This window comes from Fringilla coelebs (assembly GCF_963513975.1).
Source record: "Fringilla coelebs genome assembly, chromosome: 2".
In the NCBI taxonomy this organism is placed as follows: Eukaryota; Metazoa; Chordata; class Aves; order Passeriformes; family Fringillidae; genus Fringilla; species Fringilla coelebs.
In genome coordinates, this window is record NC_140029.1 from 16370800 (window position 1) to 16394591 (window position 23792).

At 40.6% G+C, this 23792-nt stretch overlaps 1 protein-coding gene across 1 annotated transcript in view; it reads right to left on the minus strand.

Moving 5' to 3' along the window:
- Positions 1-805: 805 nt before the first annotated feature.
- PPEF1 (protein phosphatase with EF-hand domain 1) overlaps positions 806-23792 on the minus strand; it is a gene marked incomplete at both ends in the record, with an annotated part of 28018 nt that continues 5031 nt past the window's right edge. The window contains 13 exons of the mRNA XM_084226393.1: positions 806-999; positions 1457-1541; positions 2387-2550; positions 3526-3632; positions 4259-4401; positions 5025-5210; positions 6549-6749; positions 8914-9063; positions 9511-9547; positions 11087-11253; positions 15183-15229; positions 16983-17097; positions 18793-18965. Of these exons, the coding sequence (XP_084082519.1) occupies positions 806-999; positions 1457-1541; positions 2387-2550; positions 3526-3632; positions 4259-4401; positions 5025-5210; positions 6549-6749; positions 8914-9063; positions 9511-9547; positions 11087-11253; positions 15183-15229; positions 16983-17097; positions 18793-18965 (1769 nt within the window). The remainder of the gene's footprint in view (positions 1000-1456; positions 1542-2386; positions 2551-3525; positions 3633-4258; positions 4402-5024; positions 5211-6548; positions 6750-8913; positions 9064-9510; positions 9548-11086; positions 11254-15182; positions 15230-16982; positions 17098-18792; positions 18966-23792) is intronic.

Sequence of the window (23792 nt, forward strand, 5' to 3'; positions counted from 1 at the left end):
GCATTCTGTTCAAGTGCTCAGTCACTGCACAGGAAAGAAGTTCTTGCTCATGTTCAGGCGGAACTTCCTGTGCATCAGTTTCTGCCCATCGCCTCTTGTCCTGCTGCTCAGCACCACTGTGAAGAGCCTGGCTCCATCTCAGAAACAGTTATGATTGTTTCATAGCTCCAAATCCCAAAAAATATGGGGAAGAGTAACTAGAGGCAAGAGGGAATCTAGTGCAAGTGTAAACACCTTTCAACCAAGATCCTCTAAGCTGTGCCTGTAAACTTTTAGAAGGGTTAAGAGATTGACACGGAATAATTAATTCCTCTGCATCGTGCAAAGAGCAAGATTAAATGCAGAACTATCCATTTTAATCAGATGCTTCCTCCCTGTTTTCCTCTCCTGCAATGGACACCCCACAGCCAGCTCTCTCGTGCCTGTTCCATCACCAGGGTGCGTCTGATATGTTCCTTGTGGTCATCAATGCTCTCAGCTGTTGCTAAGGGCTGCTGGCAGACACATACCAAAGTCTCTCTCCCTACACAGCTGTAGGCATGACCTTGGCAATGTTCAGGGATTAGATTGATGGGGGAGATGCCACCAAGAGGAGGGGATGGATTGTAAGGTCCTGGCAGTGTGTGGCAGTGACACAGTAATACTGTAAAGGTGGGTTTTCATCTCTATCCCATTATTAGCAGGTACAGATCATCTAGGAAGGGCTAAATAAAGGCTTGCACTGTGACCCTATTAAGCAGCCCTTTTTTTTTACTAATGAGTGCAAGCTGAACTTCCAAGACAACCCACAAGAAGTTCTGCCTTTTCATGAGGTTGCCTTTTTCTCAAGTCTGTGAACAACATGAAAGGCCTCTAAAAATTCATTGAAGTCAATGTGGCCATCTTTGTTGTAGTCTATGCTGAGGACTAACTTGTCAATGGAGTCATCCTGTATATCAATGCCCAGGTGAGAAGTGAACAGTCTCCATGTCTGGCTGAATTCCTCAAGAGAAATCAAACCTAAAGGAGACAGACAAGAGGTTGCTTTTGGCAGTGTTGTTTTCCCTTCCTGTATAAACACACGCACTCTCCTTCACTGCAAGAAAGTTACCTGCCTACCATGCTGGTGGTAGTGCTTTTATTATTGAAGCACATTTTTACTTTAGGTAATGATTGAATGCTTTTGACAGTGGAATTGAGAAACCAGTAAAGAGTAAGACTCGAGTTGAAGGGAGAAAAAGCTCCCAAAAGAGTGAAGCCAGTACTGGAGCTGGGGTATGTGAGAATCGTTTCTTCTTAGGCTCTGTGCACTGTCCCTTATATGATTGCAGCCTGACTGCTTAAAGTAGTTCCCACTAAACTGGAGAAATTGTATCACCTCTGGTTCCTCTATATTCCTTAAGGAGGAAACACAGTGGGGAAAAGATAACTGGTATAGGCTCCCTAGAGCTGACACAGTGAAATTACCTGGACTTACCTGAGTGATCTTTGTCAATGATGTTAAAGATGATCTCCAGATCCTTTCTGTACCTGCACAGTGTTTCTGCCAAAGCTGGCTGAGCCTGGTTTTGAAATCACATACAAGAAGCTATTCAGACTTTGGTTTGAGTTAATTTAACCAACAGAATATCTACTATCTAATTTCCATTTTCCCAGTTTAACTTGTCAAATGTAAAAAACCAAATCTTTATGCTTGAGTTCTCTGGAATGACACTCCTGTGTCTTACCCTGAGGAATAATCAGATAAAACCCATCACTTTCAGATGGCAGGGCAAGGGGGAAAGAAGCCCTTCACACCTCCTACCTGCGGTAATTATTTGTGGAAATAATCTTGGATAATCTAGGGAAGATGGTGTAGACCATACACTCATACAAAGCACTCACTGTACATATGTGAATGGATCCTGCTGTTTAGGAAAATTATGGTGATTCCTCTGTTCTAAAGCACTGTGCAGCATTTGGTAACAACTGTGCTCTGTAGAAGTGACCTCAGATGCCATAATATACATCTCAAAGTCCATCTATAAATGTGACTTCCTCCCACAGGGGCCTGAACTGCCTCTGGAGCTTGTTTGAAAAGCTCATTTCAAAGAGTAAGGGTTGAGTGCTCTGGGCAGGATTTGTCACATCTCCTCAGCTCCGTTATCTAAACGCCCTCGAGAGCCAAGAGAAAGTAAGAAGCAGTTCTAGCATGTGATTCATCCAACCTATTTTAAGCATCTACCTTAGCAGGGAATGATGATTCGTACCCTAGCAGTGCTCATTTTCCTCCAGTGACTATAAAAGGAAGCTGAGCAACTAGTTCAGCTGTGGATGTCTACTTGTTGGGCCAAACAACTGTCTTGTGCTTCAGTTTGCACCAAAAGTTGTTCCTCCAAGAATTGCAAGGAGGTGTTTTCCTCTTTACCTCTTTTGTAGGTTGACCCATTTTCAAATCATAAAAACAAGACATGAAGTCAACTTCTCCATCTGGGTTCATCTGTGCTAACTGAGACCGCAGCATCCTCCAGGGGAGCTCCAGCTGTAGGACAGACTCCATCGCTGCAGCCCAGTCATTGACAGAAATCCTGCCTGCCAGAAGGGGTCAGGTCATGGTTAAAAGTACAGGACACAGCACACATCAGTCACCAGCACAAGGGGTTACACAACACAAAGATTTTCTCCTAACCCTGGGATAAAAACCCTCATAACAAAGGAGCAGTGGGGTTGGACTAGGCATTTCCACAAGTCCCTTCCAGCCACGAAGTTGTGATGCCGTTATGATGTTCAGCATGTTTTAACACCTTTTGAGAAAGCCAGATTATGGCATGAAGAGTACTTCAGGTTTCAGCTGCAATTAGAGTGACGTGGCTGAAAACTCAACCACACAGAAATATGTGAAACAGCTGTTCAGTGGCCAAAGAAACATCATGTTATTGAGTGCCCTTGTAAGGACACTGTCAAATGAGAAGCCATCACAAGGAAAACTTGTATTTGTGGCAGAAATCAACTTCTTGCTTCTGCCTAAAAGGTTCATCGATTAACTTAGCACTGACTTTTCTTCAGATGAGAGGTGAGTGTGTGTCTGCTAGAGGCATAGGCAGGCTGTGTGTCTGCTGGAGGCAGAGGTATCCTCAGATACCTCCCAGACTCAGAAGGAGACCCATTCCACATCCCCCCACCTGACACCCCAGTTCCCTGAGACCCCTGACCTATTCTGAAGACACTCCTACATGAAGGAGGTGGTGACCTTTGAGCTTCTGGGTCTGGATTTGCCTGCCCAAACTCTCTACCCAACAGCAAACATAATTTCTTTATTTGCCCATGTCTTTCAGTTTTCTTTTTCCTCCTTCAAGCTTCATCCCCTCAAGCTGTTTGGGCTAAGCCCTTCCCAATGCCTATCCTCCTCTGTGGTCATGAAAAACAAGGTCAACCAGCTTCTGCTGCCCTCAGCCTGACACTGGCAGGCAGGCAGGACTCCTCTCCATGGGGCTTGTCCCCTCTGTCTCCCACACACTTGGAGACTGTTTTCCTCATGGTGGCAACTGGACAGAGAGGAAATAGTACCTGTGCCATTGACGTCATATTGTGTAAAAGCACTGATGAGTTCAGACCTGTGTGCATAAATCTTCTCTCGTAAGGACTTTAGGGCAGATGATTCAATTGTACCTACCCTAGGAGGAAAAAAAAATTATTAAAGGATTAAAATCCTCGCATATGTTATGCTTTTCAAAACTCATTATAAAATTCTTATATCCTTTAACATGCAGTATGTTTAGGGTCCAGTATGTTTAAGTAGTATGACCCAAAACACACAACATTTAGCAGGGGGAAACCCCAAACCAAACCAACAATGCTCCATAAGAATAAACTGAGTTTATGAGATAATTGAGTTTATGCAGGTAATTCTAAGCTGCTTTCCTTTAGTAATCTGACCACACTACTAGGCATGGCAAAGCTGTCATGATAAACTTATGAGACTCAAGTCATAACAGGATTTGTCCAGATTAACACTGCAGCCTTAAAGCAGACAGGTGCAGGCCATTTATGAGTCCCTGACAATTGTCAGTTCTAACTGCTTACCTCACCTAATTACCTTTGGGTGTTTCTCAGGAAACCAAGTTAAGCAGCCAGAACATGTTTTGTCTACTGTATTAATTTTTAAATTGTAAAATAGAAAACCAGTGAGAATCAAGGAAAATGGATGCCTGTTCAGTTATTCAGTGAAGCTCTAGATTTGTGGCAGGTACACTCACTGTGAGGTGAGTCCATGCTCACTGCATGCAACACAGAGCTTTACCTCTCCCGGAGATTCTGCCTGCGCGTGAACTTGCTGACCTGGTACTGCACAAAGCGAGGGGTCAGCTCGGGATTCAGCTTGATGTAAGCGCCCCGGTTACTGCCCTCTTCGTAATAGTTAGAGGCAGAGAATATGGTGATAACCTGGCATAGGAAACAAAGAAACTGGATTGGCCAGAACAGCTCTTCTTGACACTTACTTCTGAAACTGATCTGAGAAAAAATTCCAGGTTACAAAATCATGTGTCTACATATAAAACTGTGTCATTCACCAAATTGCTCTTGCCTTTTGAGTCAGAGCTCTGGGCCTTTATTTTTGACCCGTCAGACTTCAAAGAACAGTGAGATATAACAAGCTGTTTAAGAGAAACCTCTTTCTAAGGGAGACCTGATTTTCAGGATTCTTGTTGGTCTCCCAATGCAGCACGTTAGAAAGCAGGGCCAGAAGAGAAATCAGTAAGTTAAAGGCTTCTAGAGCCTTAGAGCATGTCTTGAACTGTATTTACACACAACTCTTGTTGGGGATTTTGTTGGTGTCCCTTTGTTTTCATGAAAGTAATTAACTGGTCTTCACTCCATAAAGATGTAAAGAATTTTGTTACTCAGAACTCAATAATTTGTTGTAACATCTATCTAGGACAAAGTTCCCCCAAAGCCAGTTTAACAAAGTGACTGTCTTTTTTAAAAATAAATTTTGCAGAAAAATCTACTGTGGATGTTCCTGTGAAATTCACAGGAGAATTCTACTTTACATGGAAGCAGCTTACCTTCCCATCATGACTGATCTCATAACCTTCTGGCTTAAATTCATGGGACCTGATGAGCATCTTCAGATTATATCTCTCAAACAGCTTGGCAGTGACATCAGGACCAAAGTAACAGCCTCCTCCTCGACACTTGTTTGGTGTACAGCCGTTTTGGCTTCTTGGATCACTCCACAGAATGTCAAGGATCTATAAATAGCAAACTCAAGCAAGTGAGGACTGATAGTAGGGGAAGACTAACAGGGTATGGTTGTCTGAAGTCGTGGCCACAGCAAAAGCCCCACAGTACAGGGAGAAAACATATAGGTCTTGAAGTTTTTCCTTCCTTTCAGGAACATATTCTTTTGGGCTGTGACTTTTGTTCTACTTTTTAAGAAACATTATCTAGATTTTAGATTAACTTTTTTGTTTCAGAAGAAATATAATTTCAGCAATGTACCTCCTTTCACAGCTGAGGTTTTCAGACTTGGGCAGGTGCACCAGAAACATTACCTGGGCTAATTCAAAGAGAAGAAAATCTGCCTTCTTCACATGTCTGTAGGAGAGGCAATTTCTATTTCCCAGCACAGACTGGACAACCACATTGGTCAATGGTTTTACCTAAGCTTGGGAGTACCTGCCCTAAACATGACAAGAGTTGCCTTTGGCTTTATTGTCTTCAGTTAGCTCATGTTCCAAACTGACATTTTACACATTAGCATTTTAGCAGGGTTCGGACATGAAGATGAATTATCATGGTTTAATTCTAGTCAGTAGCAAACATTATTCAAAATGTGTTGGTTTAAACTTTTCTGGGCAAGGTTTGCACTAACAATTCCACTTCATGTTTTGTGAGCATGGCTTAGTGGATGCTTGATTAGCTGGGGAAGTGTCAGATTTGGAGGGAAAGGGGAGCCTTGCTTGTACTCATTATGTTAGTTTGTAGGTCAGAAAGGTATCTTGGGAAATCAGATTTTCAGAAAAATTAAGCTTTCCATATTGTCACAATTTATTACATTACAGTATAACAAAAGCTCTATATTTGCTCTCATATTCAAGAGGAAATGAACAGCCAGAGGACAAAAACTTCCCACTTCTGAGTAATCTGCCTGTATGTCTCAGGAGCTGTGTGGCTTTTTTTGGGCTATATCAGCATTCAGCTGCCAAAAGCACAGCCAAAAAAAGGTGCTTTGTCTCACCAACAATTGCAGTCTGACCTGTTTAAACCAACAACCATTTTAGTACCAGCAGATCCAACCACATGAGGGCAGGCAAACCCATTTCCTACTGAGCAGTTTCCTCCTCCTAAAGGCTATGAAAAGAAAATACTGTGTGAGTTTTACTTGTAAGGTAAAAACCCCCAAGCTTTTATTACCAGGTTTACAAAAAGCATCCAAAAAAACTAATAGGTATCTAATATATTCCTTAGAATGACTTTTCCTGTTAAGAGGCAGTTGACTCAGACTCATGAACACACTGCTGGAACAGAACACTGGCTGAGTTTGTGCGGGACGGGTTTGGTATCAGTGTGTCTTTGGTTTCACCTACTTGTTTCCATTCCTTCAGGGCAGGGTCTGGAGGCAAATTTGAACCTGAAGGCTCAGTGAAGTCCGATGAAGAGATGTGTTTTGTCTTCCCTGCAACATGCTGGTTGGCAATGTGTTTACTGGGTTTGGTCGTGGGAATTTTCTTCTTCACTTGGTCCTGTCTGTTTCTCACCGACTTTGGTGGCCGCATCAAAGATTTCAACTTTAAAAAAAAAAGTTACCATCACAAGTTTGTACAGAGATGTTGGCTGAAAGACACATCAGCTCATGTTTCCTGTACTCAGGAGAACTCCTTGAGAGTTCAACTAATGTTAACTCCCATAATGTCCTGATTTCACAGGTTTGGGAGAAGCTGCAGGTATTTGGCACTTGCAAAAATTTTGCCTTTTACCTATCAGTAACCAGGCTCTTCAGAGCTGCTTTTATATTCTTATCACACACACAGAGACTCATTCCAAACACAGTAAATCTTAAGGTCTCACTATACAGCAAGTAGAGCCTGGGCTCAGGGAAGACATCTCAGTGCATAGCTTCCCTGGAAACAAAATATACATTCATATTGAATGGAAGGTGAAACTCCATTCACTTCTGCTCTGACACAGTATCGTACTGTTACATTAATTTGGCTAAATTTGGAAGACAGCAATGAAACTGATGGAATATTACCCCAGGCCTTATACTGTTAAATCAAACTCCTCAAACATGCGTGGGCATTTGCTTTTCTGGAGTGGTGCACTATGGTTCCACGAATGATCATTAACATGGTTTCTCTCCAGGGAATGTCTTCTCATTTGAAATTCTCTCATAGTAGCTTATTTCTAAAACAAAACCAAAATAAACCCCAAAACCAAACCAACCAACCAATCCAAAAAACTCAAAGCAAACCCAAAAATCCCAAACCAAAAAAAACCACCCACCAATAAAACACATACAGTCAGCAGACCCTAGGATTTTACTCTTTAACAAAGAAAAGCATTCATTCAAAACAAATACACAACACAAGGTTATTCACCAGTGCACTGACCAGTATTTGAAACCTGTCAGCTGCCAGCTGTACCAATTAAAATACATCACTTGGCCTTGAGTGACACTGCCCTGGGTTGTGGCCCACACATGTCTCATTAGCAATGCTCTCCTGTGGCAGCTACTTTGACCTGTTAATTCTGCATTTCACAGATACTGCATTTCACAGAAACATGCAGAGCTGAGCCCTGGTGAAAGCATGGGCAGAACTCAGCTCATGGTTAGGATGCCTCTATCTGTAGTTAGGCACCCAGTCTTAGTGCACAGTGGTGCAGCCAATGGAGTTTAGACTCTGGGGATCAGAAGTATTCATGCCATTTTTCATATCTTTAAAAAAGAGACACAACTGACTGTCCTGCAAAGCATTTATTTCTGCTTTAGAAAATATGAGGATGACAAAAATAGCTCTAGATTCCACAGACATTGATGACAGGGTACACTAGGTTGCTCAAACATTGGTCTCCTATGCCATCTGAGATGCTCCACTATGGCTGTGAATTGGTGTGAGGAGGGCAGACACAAATCTGGCCTGACTGGTGGTGGGGACCTACAGAGAAGACTTTCTTCAGAGGCAGGCAAAGGCTAGAGGGGACATCCCTAGCCAATGGGGCACTTCTTGAACAGTACTGGAGACATGTGCCTAAGTAATGATTTCCACCAGATCTCCTGGATCTGCATTGACTATAAGGAGTCTCAGCACCCTGATCACAAGCAGCTATCTTGATTTAGTTGTTCAAATCGAGACCAAATCCCCCACCATTTTCTGCTGATTTGAAAGGTCTGTGTTTGCTCATCATTTCAGAAAAAAAAACATGAACATTTTTGTCTTCTAAATCCCTGAAAAGCGGTGGATTCTGTTTTATCAAGGCCAGTTCTTGAATTTTGATCGTTCTGGAAAGGCTCTCCCACATGTACAACGTTCAGCTGCTGCCAAGGGAGCGCCTCACAGGTGGAGAACTTCCCCCACACAACAGATGGCAGAAGCACAGTCCCAGGAAAAAAGGCAGTGCTGGAAATACGTGGCTAAATTGATTTCCAAAGTGTTTAAAGGAAACGCCCAAGAATCAAGTAGTTTTCATACTTTCTGGCTAATGTGCCATCACTGCAGGAGGAGGCATCTAAAGAGGCTTTAGCTATTTTAAGGTCAAAAGATCCATGTTATGTGGAGAGCCAGACAACTGGCTCTCAACACCTACTGCAACCTGCCTTCCTAAGCCCTGATACTTATACAGCCTTATACTGCTGCCATTTCCTTTCCTAATGCAAATTACCTGATCCTAGCATTTGTACCACAAAATTTTCAAAAGAAAACAAAATTACCACACATGAATATTATCTCTTACCTTATTTCTCTCAAGTGCATTCAGGAAATCCAAATCTGTGGTGTCTGAAATCCCCCCATGTAGGATAAGAACTTTGCTATCAATTATAGTGGCAAGGGGAAGCCAGCTAAAAACATCTCGCAGAAGACACAAAATCTGTTTCCAATGGTCCTGTAAAATATACTCTTACATTAGATCCTATTTCTGGCAGATTCTGTTCCTTCTAAATTCAAGATTTTGTTGAAGTGTCTGCTACAGTTTATATGAACAGTTTTTTTCAGGTGATATCCTGGACTGCAATCCTGACAAACATGTTTCAACATTTACTTTAGGGTCATTTGATTGTCTCTGTAGTGTTTGTTTTTTTCTTTCATATTCACCTCTTTTTTGTGTTGTTGACTGTTCTTATGGATGTTACCTATTTCACCCCAGAGACCTCTGGGCATAAGACATTAGCACTTAAAATTGTTTTGTCAGTTATTCCACCAATAGGCCAAAATAATTTCACCTACATCACAAAAGTAAACAAACTGGTTTGGCTTTTTCTTATTTACACAGGTTTCATTTTACATGTACAAGACTAGAAAAAAATTATAGGGGAAGGAGGAGAAATCTTACCTTGTACTTCTTCGAAACTTCTTTTGTGAATCCATATCTGAAAACAGGACAGTATCATGAACTGGTTTTCAGTATGCCCCTTTGGCATGGTTTCCTGTGCTATGGTGTTCTCCTGGAGTTTTCTAGCCCTCTTTCTCATCTGCCATTCCATCTCAGCTCAGCTGAAATTTGCTTTCCTCTACTATGTCTTGAGATTGAGTTAAACTTGTTTCTTGTGAATAACAGAGGTTGGGAACAGAATTCAGCCTAGTAATTATTAAGAGGCCTTTTTGCCAGCTCTACCTTTTAGATACCAAAGAGAAATTCCAAAGGAACTGATGATGGGCAAAAATTCCCACAAAACCTTCAGAGAGCTTTTGTCTTAAATATCATATAATCATAGAATCATATAATAGAATGGTTTGGGTTGGAAGGGGCCTTAAAATCATCTCATTCCAACCCCCTGCCATGGGCAAGGGACACCTTCCACTAGATCAGATTGCTCAGAGCTTCATCCAACTGTCTTTTCCCTCACAAGGGCCAAGGATTTTGATACCTAATTCTTTTAACACCAAGATATCCTTCATCAAGGGGCATTTTCACAACACTCAGCTTTTAAATTTACCAGTGTGCAGCACTGCTAATCAAAGTGCACAGCAAAGAGTGATAGGAACACATCTGTGCACTCCATCACAGACTTAGTTAATATTTTCTGCTATTTTGGGGAGGAATTTTCCTAGCTTGTAGATTAAGTAACTGATCTTGATTTATGTTTGTTGATTTTTTGGGTGCTTTCAATTAAGTGCTGAAAAATTAACTATCACATGAAACTGATTCTCTCTTGTGGATCATTAGTAGGACTTGCCCATGGGCCTCTGACCCAGGTGCTAACACGGAGACCTGTGTTAAAACCGCAATACATCCCATGTGCCACATCAAATGATCCAAGGGCTACAGCAGGTTACCCACCAGTCAGTCACCCAAAGGCTTTCTGGGGCAGTTTAGAATTGTAGGGAGTAGAACTGAGCAGTTCTCACATTTCTGAGATGCTTTTTGTCTCCAAGTCACACTTTGACTACAGCCAGAGCCACTGGCTGTGCTCACTCCCTTGGCTGCACTGCACAGCTGAGCGCAAATGTCTGTGTTAGAAAACAGGGTGTCAGCTTTCCTGCACTGACACCTCCAACTGATGAAGCTGAGTAGAGGGTAGGATATTTACCTGCCCTTTGTGTTAAAGAAGTGAAATCTTAGTTTAAAGTTAACTTAAATATCAGATTTCACTAAATATGTGCTTTAATTAAAACATCATCCTTTCATCCGTCCTTCCCCAGTTTTGATACTCTGGAAGCTGCACTAAGCCCTCTGACTTCAATGGATTGTGATCAGCTCAAAGACAGGACATAATTGCCATTCAAATGTCTGTGTTTAGTGAGGATGTTCCTTCCCCACACACATGCTGAAAAGGCAAAGCTCCACCTGACTACTTAATAAAACATTATTTCTGTTTTAGGGTGTCACAGTACCTAAAGTAGCATTCAAAGGCTCAAATATTTCTAGTGATAGCCCAGATATTCCCTGCCCCACCCCCAAAATCTACCTCAGGTTCATGACGTAGTCTTCATGGTTTCCTCTATTCAAGTGTAAATCATTGGGATAGATAAGAAGAAATGCAAATAGGATTATAAGTATTTCCATAGAATTTTTCCCTCTGTCGACAAAATCACCATTAAAGACATAGCGGTTTTGTTCTGAAGGCAGACCATTCTGCAGAAAAAAAAAAAGGGGCATTTAGAGAGGCTGCTATGCTACTGTAATAGAGAAAATAGCGTTTAAATGAGATCCCACTGCTAGAAATTCTGAAAAAAATCCTGCATAATACAGAGATCTAAAAAGCAGCATTTCTTTATTGCCACTGTTTAGAATAAAAACCTTCATATCAGACAACCTGAGCCATTAGAGAAGAGAGGACCTTCATGGCTGTTCTTACAATGCCATCTCTAATCCTTTCCTCTACCTATTAAATTAAATTGAAAGGAACCAAAAGGAACATCAGTCTTGTAGTAAAATATATGTTTTTGGTAATGCAGCTGTTGCCAGGAAATTACACACTTGCAAACAGAAGGGAGTAATTCAGTTTGAATGGAAGATAAGAAATAAATGAAAAATTATCTTCTGATGTAGGTTTGAATGGATTTCGCATATTTACATTGTTTGCAGTGTATGCTTCCAAAACTCCTGAGAAGGACTATAGTCTAGAGGATATAAAATTTTAAGACAGAACTTAAGACTTGAAGAGTTTTATTTCAGTTGCTTTAATCCTGAAAGCACTGCTAGAATTTGACTCATGAGAGCCAAGATATACTTGAAAGCTCACAAACCTGAGAGGTTGTATATACAGGTATTTCTTACCTTATTTTTTTCCTGAAGATACAGAGAAATGCTTTATTATAAATGGTGACTTAGTAAAGACAAGCATTTTGAACTGATGGGTTGTTTTATTAGATTAATTACCAACACATCAATGGGTGCCATCAGAAAATATAGCACCACCTATATAGCTTCATCATTTCCAGTCATGAGTACCAGAAATAGTATTTCAGCTTTGACTAGCCAGGAGAGGGAAACCTCTGTTTTCTCAATTGACATGCACAAGAAATATCAATAGAACATCTATAAAATTACATTATAACTGTGGAAGCCACTCTTAAAAGTTCTAACAGCATTGCAAGACCCCCCACTTCTCGAATATATCTATGGTATCAGTGTCAAGCCCTTTTTGTGTTCCTATGGCATTACTGGTATTCTGCCTTAGTGGGTTTATTGCAGGATTTGGAATGTGGCCAGGGAATCGATGTAATGTGTAATTTGAATCCTTATAAGAATATAGTTTTTGTCCCAATCAGTGTTCTGTGCTTTCATGTTAGGTTGCAGTAGTGAACCCAGGTCTCTCCATCCTGGCTGCTGTAAATTCAGCTTCCTTGGATTTTGCTATAGCCTGTCCTGAGCCCTTTCCAAGTTAATTTAGAAAGAGCCTGTGCTTACTCTGTGCTCACAGGCATGGCAATGTATGAGGCTCTTCTAATGCAGTGGGTTGAAGTGATTTTAAAAAGGAGAGGATGGATTTCAGGAGTGGAACAGACAGCAGAAACTCTGCAGCAGTTTCTGGAAAGATAGATAAATAATAAATAAACAAAAGCTTTGCCTTAAAACCAATAGGCATGTGAATCCACCAGCAGATTGTGAGTATACACACAATACACACAACTAGTCCAACTGCAGTCCTCGTGGAAAGACACATCTACTGGAGCACTCTTCAGACCCTATCACCCTTTTTTTGGAAAAGGTTACACACAATTTAAGTTCTAAACAATTTTGGACTTCCAACTTCAATGTGATGTTTCAGTTTTGTTCCACACTCATTCACTTTCCTTTTCTATGGCTTCAACCAACAATGAGAGCAAAACTAAATTAAAGGCTGTTGCAGCCTCTGACATGTCAGTGAGGCAAACAAGGCCCTCTAATGATTAGCAACTTGCTGCTGGGCATCATTACTGTATCTCCTGGGTTAGTGATTAATTAACTTCCGTTTGTTGTTGGCATTTTCTACTGCTTCAGGCCATTTCTATCTATAGCATCCCTTTAACAATCTAACTTAGCAATACATAATCTAAAATTCAAGTGTTTCAAGGAATACCAGGAAACGCTGTAATTTAATGAAGATTAATGCAGGGTCTGAATGAATGTTACAAACTCATTATTGAGGAAAAAAGAGTAAGTGTCTTAGCTTCAGCCAAGCCAGGTGTAAGGATTGTGCACCATCTGCAGCATTGTATCAATATGGTGTAGATTGCCAGCTCTGTGTGTTTGCTGGGGGTGGTCTGTGGAAGTGACAAGCCTGGTCTGCATGCAGGCCTCCAGAATGCATTTCAGCTCTGCACAGCCCTGTGCAGACCGAGATTACTCCCATGGCATTGTTTAGGATTACACCCTCTTGTTTATGGTAGTTTGTACCAACTTGGAGGATGAAATCCCTTCCAACTGAAACAGAGTTTAGGAAGGAGCAAAAAAATGGATCCCAGAAGCCAACTGGGTACACTGCTCATCTGAGTAAACTGCTCAGAGGGGACAGAAAATAGTGTGATTTATTTTGCTTCTAAATAACTTATCAGCTCTATCATGTGCTCTCTATATTCTCCACTACTTGGAAATGACAAAACATTTGCCCATTTTATTTGGTTTGATGGAAGGGACTTCCCTAGAAATTTAACAGATAACAACTGGGCGTTATCTCTAGTCTGAAGTCAGTGGGAGTTTTGGCTCTGAATTTACTGAAGTCAGGATGAGAGTTGCTTGTTTTTTTCTCTTTATAGCATCCATTAGAGGGGGGGAAAGAATCGGCATCTGTTTACTCCAAAAAAATAAAATGCAGGCTAATTGCAGTTGCAAATAAAATTATATCTGAGCATTTATCTACAAAATAGTTATATTTCCCATTCCAGGTTCTGTGTATGATCATCATACTCATCCCAGTTTTAAAAAGAGAGCTTAACAACCAAAAGACTGCAAGCCAAGGACCAGCTAAAGATGGTTGATTAGTAAGAAAAGCAGGACTCTGTAGAAAGGTCTGATTCTATTTTAACTATACTTCAACAGACTTCAGGTGTGCACTTGGGCAAAACAACCACATTTACGCTAACAAGTCTCAGATGAAGTGTAACAAAGCTGGAATCAGGGGGAGAATGACATCATCTAAACACCTGGTTTAGCTCACTCCAGTCTCCATTCAGTGCAGATGAATGTGTAAGGATCTAAACAAACCTTTCCCTACTGCCCCGGAAAGCTCAAATCAAAGGGAGTACCTGCTCAATCAAAGGTGGTGATTCATCCTGAAGATTAATGTGAAACTAATACACGACATTTCCTGCATCTTCAGTTAAACATACAATCGTGGAAAAGCTAGCCTGGAGCTTAATTTGTTTTACACATCAGTAAAATAGAGCTATGCATTTTTAGCATGATAAAAAAGGATATGTAAAGGGTGCACAAAGCACTTCTATTTTGTGCAGACCATGTGATTGCTTCCAAGGCTTAAAAAGCTTTTAAACACCACTCTTTCTTGTTTCCTGCTAAAAACAAAAACATCCCCCTCCCAAAAAAAAAAAACCCAACAACAATAAAAAACCAGACAAACCCAAAAAACCAAACCAAAACAGAAAAGTATCCAACCAAACAAAAAAAACCCCAAACCAGCCCAAAAGCAAAGCAAAAAACCTGCAGGTATCAGTGGAAAGCCTAAATGAAAGCTTCTGCATTTTTTCTTGAATGTTGAAATTATCCAGGTGTAGTGTTACATCAGGAACTCAGCTCCTGATTTTAGCAGATTTCAGTCAATATGGAATTTAAAACAGTGACAGAACTTTGGATACTTTGCAAGGAGTCCTCTTACATTTTGGCTTTTGCTGCAGTTCAGCCTTCAGGAAAATAATAATCTCCTCAATCTCTTTCACAGTGAGCAGGAGGATATGAAGAAGGAACAGTTCTGACAAAGACACTAAATTATTCCAGTATTTTTGTGTGTGGTGTATGGGTACCACATGAGCAGCCCTAATGGTGATAAATCTGTCACATATAAATATCTGCTTTTAATAACAAGTCACAAAGTGAAAATGCTACATCTCAGAGTACCTACTTACCTTATAGAATATCAGCAAAAGATCATCGAGGTTTCCATGCAAATCTCCTACAAGAAACAAAAACATTTTTTAAAAAAAAATTTCTCACAGAGGAGGAAGAAACTGGAATTATAAAACTGGAATTAGTTGGGTCTAATACCTTGGTATACTGCACAACAGAACATGTTTCAGGGACAGGTTTTGATTACTACCAGCAGGAAGTGATGGAGAGTGTCAAGTACTGTCCATGCCTGTGTGCCTCAATGCTAAGGCCACAGGAATGATGGATTGGGTGCTTTTTGAGAGGTTTGTTTGGAAAAGGCAGGAGGATTTCACCCCAACACAAAGCATCACTGCAGCACGGATCCCCTGTGCATCTGACTGCATTTCATGCTCACAGAGCCAACCTTCTCATGTCTGTGACTCACCACCACAAAGCTGCAGAACAGTTTCAAAAGCTATCTTGTGATAATATGCTTTTACCACCAATAATTAGGAAAAGAGAAATGACATTTTTATGTGTATATGTTTTCTGTGCTTTTGATTAATTATGAACCTGCTGAATTTGTTCTAAGGCATCTTTCAAGCTATGATAGATATTTATCACATATATGGATGCAAACATTTCAGGTATATATTTAATTTGCATTATTATTTTGAAATCATAAGAAATGGAGGAACCTTAAGGAAATCAACATTTTTAACTGATTATGTTTAAAAATGGGTTATCTGTCTTCTGCAGAGGCTCTTTCTGGTGACAAAAGCTTTTAGTTTCAGTACAGGAGAGGGATCCCTTTTGATGCTGCTTTGATAGTGCAAATGCAATACAAACGTGAAGAGGAATGTTTATATAGGGAGAACATGTGTTGTGAACCAGCATGAATCTGTGTTTCCTTGGTTTGTAAAAGGGTCTTGTTGGCTTGGTTAATAAATTATTGTTTATACAAAACCTCATTTAAACAAACCCTTTCCTGACAATCAAAGTAGGTCCATAACCACATCTTAAAAAATATTATTTATTTTGCATGACTCATGGTGCCTCCCTTATACCACTTTACTATTACACACTGCACACACTGATAGATGTCAAGAGTTATGTCACCATTATTGCTCTGTTTTGCAGCTACTGCATTCTGTATCAAGTCAGGATACTGCATCCCATTATCCATAATTTACAAAAGTGTTACAAAATAGATGGGCAAAGAGCTCTTAGTTCCTTAGTACTGTGTGACACAACATTCTGTGAGACTAAATTGTTGGTTGTATAAAGTCTTATTCATCCTCTTGGGTCTCCTTAGAAATGAGGGGTTATTATCATTTCAATTTATTCTAGATAGTCATGCTGTCAATGAAAGGTCTTTTTTGCCACCCCTATTAAACCCTCATTAAAATCATTACCGGGTAAATTATGATTAAAGTCATTACTGTGTAAGGTTTTTTTCTCAGTGAGAGGAGAAAGGTGAGACTTACAGCCAGTGACCAAAATACCTGGTGGCATTTTAGAGGTGGAAGTGCATGAGTATTTAAGCTGCACTGCAGTGTTAGCTGAATTAATACTGACTCATTCAGAAATGTTAAACAAGAACAGGAAAGAGGAGGTGAGGGAATTTCCTAAAATATACTTTATGACTCAGGAACTTTATTTTTTGTTTGTTTGCTCCAATTTATGCATTTGTGGGGAAAAATAATTAAAAAGAAATAATTTTTTAGGGCATTGAGAACTTTGTTCTAATGGTAAAATTTGGAAATGTCAGTATCATTCTCTAACCACTTAGAATATCAGCCCATAGCCCAAAGCAGTTTTCTTCTCTGGCACCTTACCACAGACAGTTATCTCCTTGGAGTAGGAAGTTGAAAGATGGGTGATATTTGGCATCTCCTTGAGAACCCTCCTAGTTTCACTTAGCAGCTGCAGTACATAGCGGGCATGAAGCAGCTGTGAGAAGAAAAAGCAGGTAGAAAAGGAAGGCTTATTTGAATTAGCAATAGGTCTGTCTGCTTTATTAATATCAGACATGAACTGCCAAGGTTATTTATGTGCAGAACTCCAGACATGAGTACAGGCTGTACTCATGGCCTAGTGCTGGGAATTAGGAGTGTTCAAGCTTTGCATTTGCTTCCTGGTGAGGGGATATGGAGCCCTTAATGAACTTGTTTTATAGATTTTCCCACTTTATTTATACTGTACTGTTTCTATTCTTCCTGTTTTTCAGAAGAGATAAGACTTACAGAGCACTCAAACTCACTGCATAAGGTCATCTCTTTAAAGTAAAATGGAAAAAAAAATAAAAAGGATGTCATTCTAGGTATGAGAAAAAACAAACAAACAAACAAATCTCACAACTTCCAAAACACAAGCCAACAAAAAAAAAAAAAAAACCAAAGGCCATAAATGATATTTCAGCAAATTGCAAAAACAATGACAAGAAAACTCCAGTAAGGGCTGCCTTGGCACCAGTTATCTTCCTGTTCACAGTGAAGAAGTTCACAGTGCAACATTGAAGCTTCTGGTCTTCTCTCCTGATGTTTTTCATGAAAATTTTGTTGGTTGGTGATTTTTAAAGCTTTTAATATCAACAGAGATCTGAGGAATTTTAGTAGACAAGACAGATCAGCTGCAGAATGACTTTTCAAGATTCATGTCTTTAAGCAATCAAAAAGGCCAATTACATATGACCACTTCCTTAATAAAATGCCAGCCACAGTAAGAGAAGGGAGAGTGGACAGTAAGGTGAAGTCTGGGTTGGCTCATTGATCATGTGCTTTATATTTGATATTTTTACAATCAGCCTCCACAGAAAATTACTAGAGAAAAATATTCTTATTTAGTAAATTAAAAAGCATGATAGACCCTTGCCCCTTTTATACAGCATATTGTTAAGCACAAATAATTACAAGTTCAAAGAAAGCTGTCCTGCTTAATGCCTCACTGCTCCACCTTCACCTTGTGGGCAACAAAAGGGCTTGCTCAGGAATATAGAGAATGAGGAACAGCCTCCTCAGTGCCTTGGAAGCTGCAGCCTGAGCTCCAGAGATTTGTACTATCACTCTGTTCTGCAACATTAGCAATGCTTTATAGTCACTCCACTGTTATGGTGGAGTCTTGCACCCTGCAATGAGGTGATTAACCCTTACACCTCAATTCCTCTAAAAGAATGAGGTGGGGGACAAAAGACAGAGGACCAAACAGTGAACACTTTTAACCCAAAAAAAGATGATAACTAGTTTCTATTTTAGCTTAGGACACTTTCCCCAGCCCTGCACTCTCACTGAGAATCCCTGCCTTGCAGCTGCTAAGGGCTCCCATTTCATTTCACTAGTCCCTGACTCCTCCCCAGAGCCAGGCCTGGTGGTCATGCAGCAAAGTAGTGAATCAAATGTGGGAACTCATCTGTCTGAGAACTCTCTGCTTTTGATTTTATTGTGCTAGCTTACAGCCACATCAATTTCCCAAGGCAGCTTACCATGCACATTTATGATCACATTGGGCTAGCAGGAAAAAGTAGTGAGATGCAAAAGAAGGGTGAAATATCTCTTTGGGCACCAATTTAGCTTTACATTGGATTGTGGAACTAAAACTTGACAGATGTAAAGTAAGTTAAAAAAAGAAAACAAGCTAGTTGCAAATTACCTGTTCATTCTTGAAAGCATGAAGGAGAGCATTGGCATCTTCAACAGTGAGGGGGAATGAGAGTCGTGGTCCATAATAGGAGTCTGGAACATCAATCTTCTTTTCGAATTCTTTTAAACATAAATCTTCATCCACCACCTGAGGAGCACTAGGGCTGGTGAAAATTTGAGAAACTGGAACAAGATAGAAGGAAAATAAAAATGTAGAAACTCCACCAGTCCCCCATAGAGCTGTAACAGCATGGCCAGAACTGGTTGAATGTAACTGCTTTAACTGCTGCAGTATTACAGTGGCTGACTCCTGCCTTCCATAGTGGAAAAGCTCCAGGTCTCCCCAGATTGTTTCACAATACTAAAATCAACCGACCAATCAACCACAACAAGGGGAAAAAGACCAAACCAAAGTTAAAAACAAGCAAAAACTCTTTTCCAACTGCTAGTAACTGTTGTCAGGGTGAAAAACATTTTGCACTGAAGTTGTGGAGCAGTCTGTTCACAGGTAATGAGAACGATCACAACTTCCTTCTCCTTCACCCTGATGCAAGGAGACAGAAAAATCATGCCTGATCATTTAATGACCATCATCTTTTTAAAGTTCTTAATGCAGGTTATGAAGATTCCCCTCTATTGCTTTTATTTTCTACTTAAAATTTTTAGGCTAAATACCAGCAGGTCACAGTGATTATTTTAAAAGTCATCAATAAAATTATATTTATTCACAGCAGATTGCAAATCATTCCTTTCTGGTACAGCTAGGAAACAATGCCAGCTTTTGATTGGTTGCCATAAAACTATTGGATGAAACAAAGTAAACAAAAACAGAGTGCTGAAAGTAGAGCATAGCTTCTAATTTTCCTGGAACATGAAGGAAGCAGGAAGGCTGCTAATTGCTTCAATCCAATATTTTTCTTGACATAAGCTTGAAACATTACTGACTGATCAGCAGATTTCAGAGTTTTTTCCTTGCAGATTGTCTTGGTCATATAATATTCTAAAAGAGAAAACCAGTCCCTAAATGAAATTGTTCTAGCAGATGCTGTTGCAGAGTTGGTCTTGTGAGATGATTGTTGTAAACACTTTTTTTGGGCTACAGTTAAGTTTTCTGTAACCCTGATTTCCTGCAACTGCAAATAAAAATGTATTATTTACAGCTGTGTTGCTGCATTATTTATTGCTGATTTACAGCTGACCTATAGCTGTGACTCAAAACTCACAGTAGCCAAAACTAGCATGTGGCCTCATAAATTATGAGATTCATAAAGGCCAACTTGTCTTGCAACTGGATAAAATTAATATTAAAGAAATAAATAGATAAAAATGTAATCTGGATTTTAAAAAGTCCCCTTTTACTATCAGCACTTCAGCTGTGAGGTGATTAGCACTTTCAGTGCTAGTGCAATGTTATACTCAGCCATTTAAATGGATTAAGGCATCAAGTAACAGCAAGCTGCTCAGGGTTCACCATTTTCACCAAGTGCAGTTTGATTTGCAGTCCTCCATCACAGTTACAGTTTTGTCTGGCTGGACACCAGAATGTCACCATGGACTGAAATTGCTGATTCTCACACAGTGATCAGCCGAGCTCATTTGCACCAATTCTTGTTTCAGCTCTAGCAGCAGGCCTCTGGACAGTATCTCCCTCTTCACCCCACTTCCCAAGAAGTAGGGACTACAGAACTCCTCAGACCACACAAATGCCTCATTTCTTGCCTGTTCTAACCAGCTGTCCTCATCTGACTTGACTCCTACAGAGTCAGTGATCTCAGCATTTCAAGCCAGGCAGACACCTGCCCATGCCTGCTCCTACTCTTGCCTTCCCTTCCAGCACACAGTAGGCCATCCATCCATCCATCCATCCATCCATCCATCCATCCATCCATCCATCCATCCATCCATCCATCCATCCATCCATCCATCCATCCTTTCACCTCTGAACATGAACTTGCCTTCCTTACAGACTCACTTCTATTTTGGCACATGCTCAGGCTGAGAAACCAAATCCTTCCCTGTAGGGCATATCTCTGCAAAGTATACCCCATTTTCCACTTCTGGATGAGCTGTCAAAAGCCAGTCATGGTCATTACCCTTAGAGTGTGCTTATGGCCCCTCAGGCTGCCTTTCAGCTGGATTTTAAGGCTTCTTCCTGTACAGCATGACTGTCCCATCTCTGGTCAGTAATGAATGACCTAATGCAGCCTGGGGAATCAACACCCTGTCCAGCAAGTACCCCAGCTCACCACATGCCCCATGTAGGACTAATTCTGAAGGGTTCAGCACCCCTCACATACCGCTGTTCTAGTCTAAGCTGTCAAGACTCTTTCAGTTCATACTGAAAGAGAGGGATGAAAAGTCTTGGCATGCCTGGTTCAGGCACACGTCAAGAGAGAATGAAACATTCTCTGCCAGCATCTGCATCTCTCCACTGACTAGAGGGAGCACAGGCGATTGGCCTACTTTGTACCCTGACACCAGAGGCCTAGCCCAGGCTCAGAGAGTTGAGCCTTCACTATTAACAAAACACAAACAACTACAGCCATATTCCATGTTAAACACAAATGGCCAGAACTAAGTGGAGTCAATTTGGCCGTAGAAAGCCCAAATACCTGATTCTCCTGACCAGATCACCTTGCCATGGGAGTTTTTTAAGGCAAATCAAAGCTGCCACTGCCAAGGATGTACTCACTATCAGGGTAACCAGGAATCAGCTACTTCTGCCGCTCTGAAATCACTTCTCTGTTCTTCCACCATCTGTGTGCCTTCAGCCTGACCACTGGAGTACCTGAGAGTACCTCTGACTCCTGAGAAGTGCTCTTACATAAGCCAGATACTGATCCACAGCCCTCAGGTCAAAGCCAAATGGACACTGAACCTACAAAGAGGAAGGAGGTTTCTAAAATGCTTCAAACATTTCTTCCTTCACACCATTCCTGGTGGTACAAACTGCAAGCAGCTATAACTTATTCCCTACCACAAGAATCACTCTGTGTAAAACATCTTGGAAGGGTGTTAAAGCTGTAAGGGAGGCATCATGGGGAGTGAAACTGCAGAAAACAACACTTTTTTTTTTGTTTCCCTTTGAAGGAAGGTTCCCGGAGGTGCCCTGGTGACCTTGAGAGGAGCAGGTTTAGCTTCCCAGTCCCACCATTTTTCTCAGGACGCATCTGCAGTCTTCTCACCCTCATTGTGCCCATAAAAGAGTGAGTAAATGGGTCATCTTTTGCTGGAAAGGCAGTTTCCAGCTTTCTCTGACCAGAGAGCTCTCCATTGAAAGCTGAGAAGGTAGGAAGATTTTTTCAGGAAGCGAGGGAGAAAAGTGTAAGTTAGAAAAGGGTTTTATTCTTATTTTCCACAAACCCCTGAAAAATAGCCTTTAATAAGAAGCAGAACAAGACACTCAGCTACATAATATCCCAATCACAAACTACACTGACATCTTAAGGAGAATGAGAGGATGAAAAAAGCTTTAGGGTATAACAGATAAACAATCACATCAAAAGCACTACTGTGTTAATGAGATGGCAGCTGCTTTCTTTCTTTGAAAAACATAATCTGAAAAAAACATTAAAAAGAGGAAAGTAACAAGATTAATGGTGGAGGCTAAGTAGTTCATAATGTAAGGAAAACCACAGATCACAAAATTTTCAGGTAACTTTCTTATCATATACTGAGAAGAACGGGCAACCTATTCTTTGGTAAGAATATTATCTACTGTCTGCTTGGAGACAGTTTTTGAACCATATGCTATCACTCTAATTTAAGTGAGCACACACTGATGAAAAAGATAAAAAGCCAGAGAATTGCAGATTTTAGAAAATACTTGAGAATAGCAAAGTCAATTTGAAGCCTCTCTGGTTGTTATGTTTACATTCACTCTGGTTCACATCTTATGTTTACATTCACATCTGGTTCACATGGTGATTCAGCAGAAGTGGAAGCAGTTCTTTAAGAATCCCTCTATTCAGCACTGATTTTGCTTACATCAGTGGGGCTGGCATGAGTGCTGCCAAGGTCACTTCCAGGGACAAGCAATCAAGAGCTTAAAGCAAAGAATGCACACAGCCAGAAGTTGGAAAAAATAACCACAACCATAACATTTGATATCCACTTCATAAAAAAAATCTAAGCTCCTTTGCACAGGCAGCCTTGGCCATCTCTTTATTAAACAAACACCAGAATTTTTCTGTTTTGTGTAGGGTTCTGGTATCTGTAACACACAGTGTTAGAAAGGGGGAACAAACCAAGACAAAAATAAACCTTTTTGAGCAGTTATCATGTCTTAACAATGTCAGTCCTAAAAGATGGAAGTTTTAAGCCAGCAAGACAAAGGGATGCTTTACTATAAACTATACACACTTTATCATGTGTTTCAGCCTCAACCACATCTGCAATTCCCAATATCTACAAGACAAAGAAACAGGTCATCTGTACAGTGATGATGAGGAGCAGCCCACAAGACCTTCCATCTCCCTCCCTGTGCACAGGTGAGGCTCAGATCTCCGCCTGCACATGAACAGCCCATGCTCTGTAGTGTGCTCTGCAATGTCCTGAGCCCTAGCAGGTCATCTGAGACACCTCACCTTTATTCCTTCTGTCAGTAAACACAGTTAATAAAGGTGGATAAATCATATCTACAACAAGCAGCTGTAAAATTCCATTTTAATATTATAATAAAAATAGAGATTAACAATATTTTGCCAAATCTCTGACCTAGCACTACTCTTTTCTTTCCCATTCAGGTGGAAAGCTGAACAGAGGTGCACCATCAGCATGAAGAAGTAGATGAAGTGAGCAGTATGTTTTTCTTCAAGTTTGCCAATTCCTTCCCAGGAAGTTAAATGACTAAAGCAGATTTTTTTTCACAGAATATGGCAGTAATGGGAAAAAAATCAAAGGGAGGACTGTTGAATCATCTGCCTTGCCTTTGGAGCAAGGCTCAAATGTAATTTATTTTTCTGCAGAGCACAGAGAGCATTAGGCACTCTAAAGTACTTAAGAGAGAAA